Below are 15,154 nucleotides of genomic sequence, written 5' to 3' on the forward strand. Positions count from 1 at the left end.
ATCGGCCAGCGCAGCGTCGACCTGGCCACTGCGCCTCTTAAGGGCGCAGAGGCAGCTTCAAAACGCCGCTCAGGCGTCTCGCAAAATTTTGTTCATAACTGCACTTACGCTGCAAAACATCGAATGGAATTTCTTGAGTGCGTGCGAGATTTTGCCGGATAGCCTGCCGCCGGGAAAGTGAAGAGTGGTCCCTTGCGGCTTGTGTCCAACGGATACTCGTGGGTACGGTGTAAGAATAATTTAGATGTTGACACTGACCGCCCGCCGCGGCGGAGAGCGGCGCGGGGCGCTGCGGAGCAGGGTTGGGTAAAGCCCCTCATTCAGTGCCTTTTTAGGCTAAATTTTTCAGTGTTTTCTGTTCCAAATCGGACGGAGGGCAAGTTGCGGACTGCATTCTTTACTATGTCACCGGTTTTTTGTGCAAAAAGAATCTGAAAAGTAGCCAGTTGCTCTATTTGCTCATCGGCCTTCATATTCAAAAATATCTCTTACTGAAGCAGCTTACACAAATGTGAAGACCGGAGGACGTCTTGCTCATCCTAACCTGAACACATTTTATCTTCTGAAGCAAACAGAGCGTTTTTTTGTTTAATATGCAGACTGCAACACGGTGTACTGGGACACCATAGACGCGGTGATTGATACCTACACGGTGACTTTACGATGTACTGATCACAAGGAAGAAGTAATCGCACATCTCCACTGTTACGTCAGCATCAGCACTCTCAATGCCTGCAAACAGATAGGGGACTACAAGTCAAATCGAGCATTCCCCAGGACTGCCGAGAAAATCTAATCATTCCCCCACTCCCTCGTAACATGTATCCCATATTCATCACTTAAAGGACGGAGAAAAGAGCAGAAGCACTAATCAGACGCTTCGATCTGATGGACAGCAAGTCCGTTGCGTAAGTGAACGCAGCAAGTGGCAAGTCGGGTGCGGCGGTCGCCTCAGTGGTCGACGGCCGAGGTGCCCCCGTATCGGCAGCCACCATTAGAAGCCGCAACGCGGAAACAGCTGGAGAAGTTGCGATAGCGCTCGCTTGCGTTGGAACGGAAGCCAATTTTATAATTAGCAATAGCAAAACGGCCATCTATAATTTTGGAAAGGGTAGGATCTCGCCGGAAACGGCAAGATTCTGGCCAGTAGACAGCTAAACAGAAAAGTTAGCCTAATTTGGACTCCCGCACACGCGTCCATTCCTGGCAACGACGCGGCCGACGAGTTAGCCCGAGCTCTCTGCTTCCGGGTAGCTGTGGAGCCGCCCGACTGCCGGAACATGGACGAGCGTCTGCAAAATTATACGGAAGTTGTTGAAAATTATAGGTTATAGAGGAGACTGGTGCCACCACCGGATAAAAGTCTAAACAATAGGGAGGCAATCGCATGGCGACGCCTCCAAGCTGGGAACTTCATAAACCCGTTCTGGGCAAATCATGTTCATAGAGATAACAAAGAAAGCGATAAGTGCAAGCACTGTGGGGCGAGAGGGACCCTCGACCACATAATCTGGGAATGCGCTAGCTCCCCAGGGGCTAACGAAAACATAAATTGTAGAGAAACCTGGGAAGCCCTGCTGCGGAGCGAGGCCCCTGCTTCACAGCAACAAGGCATCCGCCTGGCGCAAGAAGCCGCGAGGAATCAAGACCCCTTCGCCTGCTTCTAATCGCGGAGGTCCCAGCCCCCGTCACCAAGGCCTGCGTGCCGGAGACGGGGAGTAGGGGGCTTCCTTATCTGGCGGAAAATAAAGTTGATATCATCATTATCTCAAGAAAAGAAGAAACAGGCCAAGCCGTGTTCAGCCTAGATGGTGGAGGTTTCATTACTCAGTGCATCGTCCAAATAGACGGTTGTTGTGATCAAGATTGCTGTCATGGTCTTGCCTCTAGACTACACAAAAGTAGCCCAGCGAGTTGATTAATTGTGTTTTGTGCATAATCTAGTGAAAATACGCAATCATATCTCTCAGAAAGGGCATACTTGTAGTATTAACTTTGTTCCATAGAATGGCTGCAAAACCAGAACAGAGACCAGTTCGTCGCATTGTCACAACGTCAGACGAGGTTCCGATGATTACTTCTGACCAAGTGAAGGCTGGAATTGAAACATTCTTGGTTGAGAACGACATCTCAAGCAATTTTGCCGTAGACGAGGTCATCAAACTACATTGGGATGGAAGAGATATAAGCACGCTTCATTACCGGGATGCAGACAGTGATAGATCACTATCACCACACCCACCGCCGGATGTGCCTGTTCCTCAAAAAATCAAGCCTAACATCCTTCGATGCAACAAACAACTTACACCTCCTACCACCAGTGCCAGTAACGAATCATCTGGCACTGCCACAGTCCTGACAGGTGGACAAACTGGTTCTGGTGCCACACCTTCGAAGCCCGACACACTTCCAGAACAGCTTAAGGTTTCCATTAGTGGGCCAACAATGCCATGTAGCTACAGGGCGATCAGAGTAAAATGTGTCACAGATAGTGACAAGGTCATCTTGGCGCCATTGGGACCAGCGCCAACCACTAAAGGCAGCATTTCAGCAGAAAAGCAGCTGTGTTTCATGCCACGTGCAATTCGGTACATTAATAAAACAGGTCAAGTCGTCGAGAAAGCCCTGAAACCAGGACAACAGGTAGTACCTGTTGTGGCACCCGTTGTCACAAAGCCGGTACCTGTTCAAAAGTCAGCCACCTCCTTGACGTCTCCCGCTGTTCCTGGGGTTTCCTCAGGTTCGCTGAGGCAGACAACCACTAAGAGCTTCACTCTCCAACCACAACCTGTGAAGTCCATGCCGACCGTGGCAGAGATTTCCTGTGTGCCTGTGACAGTTTCGCGCGTGGTGCATGTGAACCCAGAGTCCCGTGACCTGAAGCCTCGGGGTTCGTATGCCAGTTTCCACAACGCTTGAGGGGCTCGGTCAAAATGCCCCAAGATTCTCCGCAAAGGCCGCTGTACCCTGCCGCGTGTGATGACGACACGGCGAGGATCTTGGAACCCGAAGTGCTCCTCGAGGTCATCCAACCAGGTCATCCAAGTCCAGCCGCTTAAGAAAACGGGGTTTGACACCTCTTCCTCTTCTCCTTCCACTTCAAGCTGCTGCAGCGAGGATTGGGTCCCCACAACCCAGGTGCGCGGGAAGACGAAACAAAGCCGCAAGCGAACTTCACAAAGGGCGTCCGTTCAGCGGGAGTACAGATCACGCAAGCGCCGGCGACAGGGAAAGAAACAAAATCCTGCACCACCCCCAGATACCAAGTCTTGGAAGACTTCAAATGACGAAGTGAATGTTGACATTCTCTCCTCAAACTGCATTGATAGACCTTGTGTTGTGAGCATGTACCACCTGAATGACCGCCTCATGACGAAGGGCTTTGTGAACCTGGCCTCCGTAAAACACAAGGAACTCTTTGCATTGGCACGAACGCCGGAGGTAATGTTGGCGCAACAAAAAAAAACAAAAAGACGCAGCCCGTCGACGCAGCCGCCACTACACGGCGACACTGTAAAGCAGCCGACAGCGCCACCCCACAACAAGCCCGGCGCCTGGGTCAACGCCGTGAAATATGGAACGCAGGTGAGCGGTACGGACAGGGCTGCCTCCTCCTCCCCTCCCACCTGCCCCCCTGCGGCATGCAGTGCCGAGCAAATCAAAATAGCAGCTCTTGAGGGCAAAATTGAGATGCTGCTCCAGAAAATTTCGCTCCTAGAATCGCAATCAAAACAGCTTATCGCTCCCCCCTCGCAACCCGCTACCGAGACAATGGAGAGTGAGCCCGCGGCATCGAACGCAGCACTGAACGCGGAAGCTGCACTTGAGGTCCGTCTAGAGGCCCGCATGAACGCCCGTTTCAATGCCATAGAAAGTGAAATTTCCGCAGCAGTCACCTCCGCAATCGCAAAAATTACAGAAATTGTACCCACAATCGTCGCACAGCACATCGCACAATCTTCGCGAGGCGTCCGACGAGTCGGCGGTCTAATCAAAGACGTGTCTGGCCGCTATCCCAAAACCTCGCGTCGCGCCATGGAAACTTTGGCAGAAGACGATGACGGCTCCTCGCTCTCTGGAATAGAGGATGGCCCCCTCACCGCGAGTATGGGCTCTGGAGAAGCGTCCCTACAGTCGCCCTCTCATTTAACTGACCATGGCGCACAGGCCTCAAATTAGGCGCTCTCCTCATACCAATTCGGACACCCCCATCCAAATTACCCAGTGGAACTGCCGGGGATTCCGTTCCCGCGCCAAGCGGGCGAACCTCCGGCTCTTCCTGTCAACATTCGATTCACTTCCTGCTGTGGTTGCCCTACAGGAGCCAGGGAGCGGCGCAACTCTTACAAATTGTTACGTTCCAGCAAGACCCCTCTACCTGTATCTGCGTGCACAAAAATTACACAGCCAACTTGGTTGATTTGGACCTCAGTATTGCATACTCCTATGTGATGGTCACTCTTATTCCGCTTAAGAAAAAAAACGCACCCTTACATATACTTAACATCTATTCTTCACCCAAGATAAAAGTGTTACTTTCGCAGCCCTCTACACTCGCGCCCTGAAAGCTGCGGGCAGGGACCCCCTGGTGATCGTGGGTGACTTCAACGCTCATTGCAGACTCTGGGGGTACGTGCGTGAAGAGAAGCGCGGACGCAAGCTAGCGGAACTTGCGTCCACGCTGGGCCTGACCATTCACACCGACCCTGCACACCCAACGCGGGTGGGTAACTCCGTGACTCGGGACACGTGTCCGGACCTTACCTTCACCAAAAACATAAGACACGCAGAATGGACCAACACCGAGGAAACCCTCGGCAGTGACCACTGTATACTCAACACCAGCGTCAGAACCAAACCAGTCGCAAAATCTCACGCCCAAGCCCGCCTGCCTGACTGGACAAAGTTCCGGCACACCTACACTAATTCGGCCCCTATTCACGAACAAGGCTACCACGCGTGGTCACAAGAATTGGTTACACATCTTCATTCGGTAGAACCTCAAGTTCAACTATTAGAGGCCACGCTGGAGGTGGACAACCACCTCATGCACCTCTGGGAGGCGCGGCACAGCCTCGTCCGCAGATGGCGCCGCCAAAAACATAATCGAAAACTCAAAATTCGCATCGCCGAGCTCACCCAGCGAGCGGCTGATTATGCGGCCCAGCTCGCCGACTCGAATTGGGTGGACCGCTGCAGTACGGCCGCTAGACAGATGTCTAGCCGCAGCACTTGGCGTCTCTTTCGAGCCTTGATCGCTCCGACTAAAACCAGAGCCGAGACACAAAAACATCTTCAACAGGCTATCCATAGCTTCAGCGGAGATACCTCAAAATTAGCATGCAAATTACGCGATCAATACCTCTGCATCCAACAGGGCCCCCGAGGGACAGCGTACTCGTATGCAGGTTCCGAGAACGCGGAACTGGATCAACCGTTCCGGCTCCACGACCTGAAGGCGGCCTTGAGTAAAATGAAACGAGGAACGGCGCCGGGAAGGGACAATCCGCTCGCCGTGGCAATCCGTGGCAATCGCGCTCGCCGCGGCCGATCAGGACTCGCGGGTCATCATTATCGACTCGCGAGGGGCCTGCAGGAACATCGAAATGGGCTTTATTCCCTATTTGGCATACCGAATACTTCAGAACAGCAATTATCTGGGGGCTCCCGCGTCCCGCACAATAGTATGGACTCCCGCGCACACGGGTCTCGAGGGCAACGAAGCAGCCGACGCCGCTGCCCGCGCGCTCACTCTCCGGGCATCACCCTCGCCTCCCCCCGATGCGGACAACGACCCAAATCCGGCTTTTACCTTCAAGGAAATCATCCAATATTACCAATTCGGCCATGCAATCTTCCCTAAGCCCATCAAGGGCCTCACGAAGGCGGAGGAGCGCTTACTTCTTCGCCTTTATACTAAAACACTGCTGTGCCCGGCAGTCATCAAACATTTCGACCCTGCGTGCACAGGGGAGTGCCCGCACTGTAGGGAAAAAGTCTTTGGACCTTTACGACATGGTGTGGGCATGCCAATCAACCCCGCACCTTCCCCCTATCCCCAACCCTACCCGGGAGGACTGGAAGGCGGCCCTGCTCGGCTGCTCTGACCTGGCGAGCCAAAAGGCCCTGGTCGGGCGCGCCCAAGCAGCAGCTACAGCCAATGGGCTCCTGTAATGAGCAGCCCACCTACCGTTTGTTAGGGACTGACCCTTAAGGACCGATCCCCTCACTCCCTGTACATATTTTATACATAAAGTTTTCAGTCAGTCGCTCGGAGAGCCCGCGAGCGGTGTCGTTGCCGAAAGCTCCCAACATAAGCAGGCATGCTTTGTCGCTGCTCGAGTATAGCCGGCAGTCTTTCTGATGACGATCGGTGCGGCGCGCCGGCCAAGTTTTCGCACATATGTGTCTCCTGCTTGCTGCTCGAACGGCATGGATCCGGAGCTCGAAGCGCGGCTGCGTGCAGCCACCGCTGAGATGGGCTTCGAGCCTTTCAGTACACGCCATACCGAGACCCACAAGGCAACGACTCATCGGCGCAGCTAGGAAACTCGCAAAGGCGGGCGAAAAGATTTGACGAGAACATGTGCTTTTGTAAGCAGACGGATTTTCTTCTCCACCGGAAGTACTACATTAATTTCAAGAAATGCGCTTGATTCTTACCTCTGTATACGTGTGTTTTAAAAAATAGTAAGCAATCAATAAAATAGTATTTCAAGGAGCATCAGTGCTCAGTTTCAAATGAATTATTGCAAAAATTGCGCGTGACGTCATTGGGCAGAGCCAATGATAAGGGTCGCCCAGTCCATGGCCAAGGCTGCCCAGTTTACGTCATGTGGTAGGGGCGGCTAAAAACGCGCGGTGAGGTGTCGCCCTAATCGGCTGTGAGCGGCAAGTTTGAAAAATTGTTTGTAAATTATTGGTTCCACGCGCAGCTTTCTGAATCAGATTAGAATACTCGCTGAGACTACCTCTGCAGAGTTGTTCCAATAAAATATGATTGAAGAAACCATTTCAGAGTCCCTTTAGGAGTCAGTATAGTTAACTACGCTCTCAGCATACTTGCGGATGAACGAAAAAAACTTTGCAATGAACGCATTTCGATGACGAGCTTGGAAGGATCGCAGGGCCGCGTCCTCGCTGCTGTTCCATCCATTCATGCAGTCCCACCAAGTAAAACACGAAGTAGCCTAAAATTATTCAGTGTCGGCTGCATTTTCGATCCTCCTGCGCTTTGCCGAACTTAACAATGCCCATATACAGGCCGCGGCACCGAACTATCGCGTAACACCGGCATTACCGCCGCCGCAACTTGGCGACCAGACAAGACCCCATCGCCTGGTGCCATCTGTCCGCATTCGAGAGAAGCGCAAGGAAGAGCGAACACAGTCTGGTCGCGCCGCCGGGCGCAGTGTCAGCACCTAAATATATTCTTACACCGTGCTCGTGGGCGGACTGGCCAGCATATTATAGGGTGGGCCCTGCTCATATAAGAACTAATCCCGACAACACGCGCCCCGTTAGATAGCACTGACATGCAGTTCTTTCACCGTTCCCGTGGTCTCCTTTTTTGCTAACGCCTGTACAGGACCCTCAGATATGAAAGTAAACAAAGTTTGAGCATTCCATTATTTGTTACTCCGTAATAATGGGCGACAAACAAATTCTAGGTTTCGTAACTTGTTTTGCTCTTGTTTTAAATGTGCAAGAGTAATTTTGAACTTTGGTGGAGAAATAATGAAATGATACGACTTTCTCTCCGTGCTGGATATCCCGTTCATATTGGAGGGACCTGTGAAAATTGCCAGCAGCTCAAGTTTTCTCCGCGCTGTGTTTGTCCATTACAGCGACCCCTTTTATCCTGCCCGTCCTTTTGATCGCTTCGGTATCGTATTGTATGGACCACTTCCCTTCATTGCCGCCGGCAGTCGCTTAATAATTGTGGCTGTTGGCGACCTGAGTGGTTATGCCTAACAGTTATGTCGAAGCCGCAGTGCTGCCGGCAGCCGCGGCCTATTACGCGGCGTCGCGCATTCTGCAACACCTGGTATTCCGTTACGGCGAGCCAGCGGAACTTCTCAGCCGCAGAGGGCGAGTGTTCTTGTCTGAAGTAATCGAAGCGCCCCTCATCAAATACAGATTGTCCGCCGCACCACTACTGCTTACCGCCTGCACACTAACTGGTACCACTGAGCGCTTCAGCCGTACACACTCAGTATACATCGCCTGCGACCACGCTATAACCAAGTCCTCACATTTTTTACGCTAAGGAATTCTCCCTTTTCTTCCACCCACCGGTACGCCATCCTTCCACACTGCAGCAGTCGGAATGCTACGCCAGAGCGCGAAACTGTGCCAGACTGCGCTTGAGAAACTTGCGTCTGCTTGCGTCAAGACAGTCAAAACGAATTTGGCAATTTTCGAACGCTGCTGCTTGGTTTGGAATGGATTCACCCGAAGAACGTCGCCAAAAAGGCGTGAAAGCGTTATGCGACGAGATAAAAAACGATATAAATGCGGACATCGTCGACAAGATCGACATACTGATGAAACTATGGCTTGAAATGGGAATGAAAAGTGAGGCCATCCGGAGCAGGCTTCTGAAAACGAAGTCTCACGTCCTGCATCTTCTAAATGATATGTATGATGGAGAAATAGACATGAAGAGGAGGATTGTAGAAAATATACAGAAATGCACTGCTGATGCACTGACACTGGCAGAGCAACTAGGCAAGGATTGTAAACTGCCGCCCGAAGAGATGCCCATTTTGGATAGGGAAATCGAAATTAGAGATCTTGTGGCGAACCTCCGACAACAGAAAGAGTCACGAAGAAGAGAGACTCGCAAATTGAGAGAAGAGGAGGAGGAGCTGTGCCGCAGGTTGGCGGAAAAACGCCACGTCCTGTCCTGTGGGGGTACCTCTCTGCTGTCGGAAGGGGACTTGCTCGAACTGAGCCTCCGCGTGGCTGCGCTCAGGCAGGAAAAGGCCATACGAAACTGCAAGCTCTCGGGAATACGCCGAGAGATAGTCTCAAAATTGGATCTTCTGGGCGTGTCTGCTGAAGAAGGCTTGGAACGGCAGATCGTCGACAGTGCGGACGACTTCGTGCTGTCTGACGAAAACATGGAGTTCCTGGAAGCATATCTGCAGCGGGTGAAGATCCTCGAAGCGGACCGTATCAATGAGCACGCCGCACTCATGGAGCGGGTAGCCTTGTTTTGGGAGAGGCTCGACATACCGCAGCATGAGCAGGAGCAATTCAAGCGCTCGCATACCGGCATCACTCTCGGCACCATATCAGCGCTGAAGCAGCAGCTTGAAGTGTACGAGAGGATGAAGAAGGAGCGCGTCAAGGAGTTCATCGAACGCACGAAAGATGACCTTCTCACCTTCGCACAGTACACGGGCCTCGAATTTCTCCACCAAAGAAATTCAGCCGCCGCGGCCGGGATCGAACCCGCGTCTTTCGGGCCAGCAGCCGAGCACCATAGCCACTGAGCCACCGCGGCGGCTGTGTGTGGGTGTATGTGTGCGTGCGCGTGCGTGCGTGTGTGTGTGTGTGTGTGTGTGTGCGTGCGCGTGCGTGCGTGTGTGCGTGTGCGTGCGTGTGTGTGCGCGTGCGTGCGTGTGTGTGTGCGTGTTGCGTGTGTGTGTGTGTGCGCGTGCGTTCGTGCGTGCACGAGTCAATTGTCCCGTATGATCACATAAATACGTGTGCAAGTTCATACTTACACCTAAATTTTTTGTGTTAATGGATAGGCAGTCTACTGAAGAACTATCCCGTTCATATTGGAAATATCCCGTTCATATTGGAGGGACCTGTGAAAATTGCCAGCAGCTCAAGTTTTCTCCGCGCTGTGTTTGTCCATTACAGCGACCCCTTTTATCCTGCCCGTCCTTTTGATCGCTTCGGTATCGTATTGTATGGACCACTTCCCTTCATTGCCGCCGGCAGTCGCTTAATAATTGTGGCTGTTGACGACCTGAGTGGTTATGCCTAACAGTTATGTCGAAGCCGCAGTGCTGCCGGCAGCCGCGGCCTATTACGCGGCGTCGCGCATTCTGCAACACCTGGTATTCCGTTACGGCGAGCCAGCGGAACTTCTCAGCCGCAGAGGGCGAGTGTTCTTGTCTGAAGTAATCGAAGCGCCCCTCATCAAATACAGATTGTCCGCCGCACCACTACTGCTTACCGCCTGCACACTAACTGGTACCACTGAGCGCTTCAGCCGTACACACTCAGTATACATCGCCTGCGACCACGCTATAACCAAGTCCTCACATTTTTTACGCTAAGGAATTCTCCCTTTTCTTCCACCCACCGGGACGCCATCCTTCCACACTGCAGCAGTCGGAATGCTACGCCAGAGCGCGAAACTGTGGCAGTGCGATAAACTTCCTATTGCTGCTGCGGACGAGTTTTTTCACGAAGTTTGCCAACGCTACGCCAAAATAGCGCGTGATGCACGCGCAAAAAAAAATTGGCAAAGCTGCCAGCATTCATCCCCAATGAACACGACCAACGCATGTAAAAGAAGAAACTGCTGAGAGACTCATTTCAGTGCTTGCCAAAGAGGGTGAATTTGCTGCGTTCGCGCCACTTTTATCGCTGCGGCGCATGTCGCATCCGTCAGCCTTGATTAGGAACATGCCAGAGTTCCCTCCTGTCGTTGGTGGTTTGCTCCTTTCATCTGCATCCTCCCGTTCTAGGTGTTTTTATTTATTTATCAATTATTTTTTATTTATCAATACTGCAATCCCCTCTGGGGATTTTAGCAGGGTGGTATACAATAAATACATAATGAAAACAAGAACACAGACAAAGCATATAATACAAATTAGATCCATGGAGAGTGTAAACAGTTAAAGACAACACGTTTCTAAACAATCTAAACAATGCATCTTTTCATCTCGTTTCCACCTCTGGATTCTGTCTTGTATGTCCGCTCTTGCATCCTGGCGCTACAGAGTTTCAGTTCACGGCGGTCAACTTGACAGGGGAGCCAACTCAGCGGTGCAGCAGAAAGTGTGCGCTAACACGTGCCCCCAACTGCGCAGGTGCCGCCTTTTCGCGGTAAGGAGACGCATGCGCAGTTTGTGCCTTGTGAAAGTCCGCCGCCAAATTCTTCCTGTGAGGTCGCGAATCGCGCTATGCTATAACTCTCTGTGTTCGTTCTTGACCGCTGGCTCCCGTATTTTTCACTTTTTTTGTGGCCTCACGCTCTTTCTGCCCTTGTTTGTTTACTGCCTCGGATCTTTAACTTGTCGGAACTCTACTGCGTCCCTCTTCTTGTTCTACTGCACAACAGTGGCGGCGTTAACCGCACGCATAATTTATCGAGTCACCCTAATGCCTGACGACCAGGCTTGAAGAGTGAGCCCGAGGGCACGAAATTTTTCACTTTCCTCGAAGGCGCTCACCCGCATGAGCATCTGGAACGAGACACATCCGAAGTCGCCTAGAAGTGTGCATGCTATCTGTTGTGTGCAAGAGAGTGCAGAGACGAAAAGTATGCCGAGAAACGTGGAAAGGTCTCCTGAACATACGAAGCGGGAAAATCTCAGTGAATACCGGCGTGTGCAAGTTTTCTTACGACATTTTTATTTTCCTGTCACTTTTTGTCTGTGCATGAGAGCTTTGTGTTTTGCGCGTGGTGCATTGTGGGGTACTTGTGCTTCTGTGCTCGGGAGATGAGTATTTGTATTGAAGAGTACAAGACATGAGGAAGCTGCGACCAACTGACATTTTGCTTGCTACGGCGCATGGTTCAAAATGTTTTTGGCCATTCCCACCACTCGTACTGACCCGATTCCATCGCGTGTTTTCAAATCGCGAAACGCGCCGAGGAACGCCGCCGCCTTGACCCTTCGCTTAGGTCGGAACACCTGGACGCCTTGCTTCCCAACGTTACCGAAGATAACGTCGATGTCGCCGCCTACCTTTAACGCGAAGAAGCAGCTCGAGGACTTGCCCGATTACGGCTCAATACCAGCAGCGGACCGACGCCAGACGCTACAACCTACGAAGACGCAACGCGGAATACAAGCCAGGAGACCGAGTCTGGGTTTGGTAGCCCATTCGCCGCCGCGGATTGAGTGAAAACGCCGCTATTTCGGCCCGTACAAGGTTCTTTGTCAGCTAGGTGAACTGGACTATGAAATCGTCCCTGACGAAATGACTGCATCCCAGCGACGCCGTGTACGACCAGAAGTTGTCCATGTCGGCTGTCTAAAGCCCTATTATGCACCCTAAATGGCGTTGTTTCCACACTCGGTGTTTATTTTCGCACAATCCCTTTGTTTCCAGTCGCCTTGTGTTTTAAAGCATCGGGCCGGTGCTTCTTTGAGAGGGGAGTAGTGCCGCGAATCTTCGCAGTGTGTTTTTTCTTCAAAGCAGCCGGCACGCCGCTTTATCACTTTGGTCATGCAAGAAGTGACCAGATTTACATCGATTGATCGCATCCAGGCGAAGCCGCTTCTACGTTGTTTCAGAATGTTCTAGTAACTTTGCACGCTTTATCTCTAAAGTTCGCTGTCAGCTTTAGATTCAGCAAGGCCGAGAGCGGCGGGCATTCTTTTCGACGACAACCGAGCATGCTTGTTGCTACGCCGCTGCCGACTCATTCAGCTATTTACGGGCGTAAGTCAGCCCAAATAAAGAGTTTCGTTTGGAAGCCATTTCCACCATATTCCTGCTCTCCAGACTGCAGTCATCACTGCTTGGCAGTATTATCTCGCATGTATTCTGATGCACGTAGACGTGGTTGTATATGCCCTATGTATTGCGGTTCTTTACTTAAAAATCTTTTGTAACATCGCAGTGAAGGACTAGCGACTTTTTTTTGCTCCATCAATTTTGTATGTTACTGCTGTATTTATAGAATCCTGTTATGTCTCTGAGTATCAAATGATTTTTTTTCTCTGACAGTTATGTTCAATAATTGTACAGTTTCTCTTTCGCGTACCGCTTGTACTGTCTGCCCTGCCCCTATGTATTACGGGGTGCGAGCTTGTCAAGCTGCCGACAAGCGAGATTTTTTTTTCTCGCCGCCTCATGCACTTCAGTGCGTGAAATAAATGAAATGAAATGTAATCGCCGCCGAGTTCGGTATAGTCGGATACAACTCAAGAACGCAGCGTCTTTTCCCCGTCAGAGGACCCTCTTCCAGCCACTGGCGTCGGCCGATTCTCATGACCCTGCTAGTGTGGCAAAGCATGGAGTGGTAGATGGACCTGGATAATCCCTTCCCTCTGTGGTCCCGAATAGACCCATCTCTATATATTGGCGTCGCTTACTGCATTGTCACGCTGGCAGGGTCGTGAGAATCGGCCAACGTCATTAGCGGGAGGGGGCCCTTTGACGGCGCAAAGCCGCTGCTTTCTTAAGTTGTAGGGGAGTCGAATGGACTCGACCCTTCAACTCCTCCGCAAGCGGTGGGTTGACTCGCAGACCCCCCCCCCTCCCTTAAATTAACTGAATCCTCTCTCACGCTAGGGGAAAGCGTTTCCTGCAGCGGAGAACAGAAGCGGGAGCCGGTTTACCAGGAGTTTTCATTAAAGATTTCTTCTGGCCCACTTCCTTCGGACTGAGAGCAATGAAACTTGGCACAGTTATTAGTCGTTCTCTACATAGCTTCCACCGTGGACACACACCTCTCCCACCTCTTTATGCTACTGTAAACGCCTCTCTTGTAGAAGTCTACAGGTTGCTGTGAAACCACGTTGTGACTTCGGAAATTAGTTTCATAACCTAGGAAATTCTTGACCTTCAAAAATGACATTTTTGGAAAGAAGTGGAGGTCCCATGGTGCGACATGGGATGAATAGGAGGGATGTGGTAGAATTTCAAACCCGCAGCACAGTGCTTTCATCTGGGGAAAATGTGAGCTGTGAACTGTGACATTGTCTTGCAGAAGGCCAGAAGGTAGACAACTTTGGAGAATGACAGAATCTTGGTTTTGATGGCCGCACACAATTTCTGCAGCAACGAAGCATAGTATGCATAGTATGCCCCAGTAATCGCCGTACCTTTAGCTAATGAATCCATCGAGGCTTCTCCGTGGTGGTCCCTTAATACTGTGAGCATGACCTTTCCAGCGGATGGTTGTGCACGTTCCTTCTTTGGAGGCAGTGAGTCTGGATGCCTCCATTGCATCGGCTGTACTTTAGTTGCCGGATTATAGTGATGGACCCAGCTTTCATCCTGGGTGATCAGGCTGTTGAAAAAATCCCCCTGGTTTCCATGCCACATCGTCAGTAGAGCCTGGCAACATTCGGCTCGCTCCTGCTGAAAAAGTGTGCACCGCAGCCCAGAAACCAAGCCAGCTGACACCTTACACATATGATGATGGTCTTGAATGAATTTTTGTGCAGACCTCACATAATCGTGATATATTGAGCGAGGTCTTGAACGGTTGCGCGGCGATTTCATAAAATGGCGGCCTCAACTTGGTAGATGGCACATTCATTGATAGCGGAGTGGGGACACTGCCATTGGTACACTTTCCACGGAAGTATGAGCAGATTTGAATTGATTATACCGCTTATTGATTACATCATTAGATGGGCAATCTTCCCAAAAACCTCTTTTTATCTTATCGAACGTCTGCCTTGTGGCCTTTCATGTAAAGGAACTTGACGACTTCTATATATGATACTAGGCACGTTATCCTACCTAGCCCCACTTCAGCACCTCTAAAAAAAAGACCGTTAACCTGTTCATGTTTGAAAATTGGCACGTAACCTACACAGACGTACGAGGTCTGTTAGAAAAGTATCCGACCTTTGGCCGAAGAAAAAAAACTGGCATAACTGGAGCGTTGGAAACCTAATCACCTTCAAAGTAGTCTCCTTGGGGCTCCATATACATCTCCCAGCGGTGCTGCCATTGTTGGAAGTATTCCGAAAAGGCCCTTTTCGGAATGGAATTTAGCTCAGCTGTCGTTGCAGCCATAATGTCCTTTCTTTTCTGAAATCGCGCTCCTTTCAATGGCCTCTTGATTTTATGAAACAGCCAGAAGTCGTAGAGGGACATATCAGGAGAGTAAGGAGCCTGTTGAACTACAGGAGTCTGGTTTTTCGCCAGAAAAGTCTGAATCAAATGCGAGGAATGTGCAGGAGCAATGCCGTGAGGGATGCGCCAATTTCTTGTT

The 15,154-nt window shown here is 51.1% G+C and overlaps 1 protein-coding gene and 1 pseudogene across 1 annotated transcript; both read left to right on the top strand.

Annotated features, from left to right (window-relative positions):
* The first annotated feature begins 2,007 nt into the window (after positions 1-2,007).
* LOC149354346 (uncharacterized) lies at positions 2,008-8,193 on the top strand (annotated as a pseudogene).
* Positions 8,194-8,660: 467 nt separating this feature from the next.
* Positions 8,661-14,400, top strand: LOC149354347 (protein regulator of cytokinesis 1-like). Its single transcript, XM_089575968.1, has 2 exons — positions 8,661-9,400; positions 14,376-14,400. Exons 1-2 carry the CDS (start codon positions 8,661-8,663, stop codon positions 14,398-14,400), a joined length of 765 nt encoding a protein of 254 aa, XP_089432094.1.
* Positions 14,401-15,154: the final 754 nt, after the last annotated feature.

This window comes from Amblyomma mixtum, chromosome 3 (genome assembly GCF_055824585.1).
Source record: "Amblyomma mixtum isolate Tamu chromosome 3, ASM5582458v1, whole genome shotgun sequence".
NCBI lineage: Eukaryota > Metazoa > Arthropoda > Arachnida > Ixodida > Ixodidae > Amblyomma > Amblyomma mixtum.

Coding starts and splice junctions, on each gene's coding strand:
- LOC149354347 (XM_089575968.1), top strand. CDS start 8,661: ATGAAGAGGAGGATTGTAGAAAATATACAGAAATGCACTGCTGATGCA. Junction 9,401..14,375: donor GACCTTCTCACCTTCGCACA/GTACACGGGCCT, acceptor ATTTTTGTGCAG/ACCTCACATAATCGTGATAT.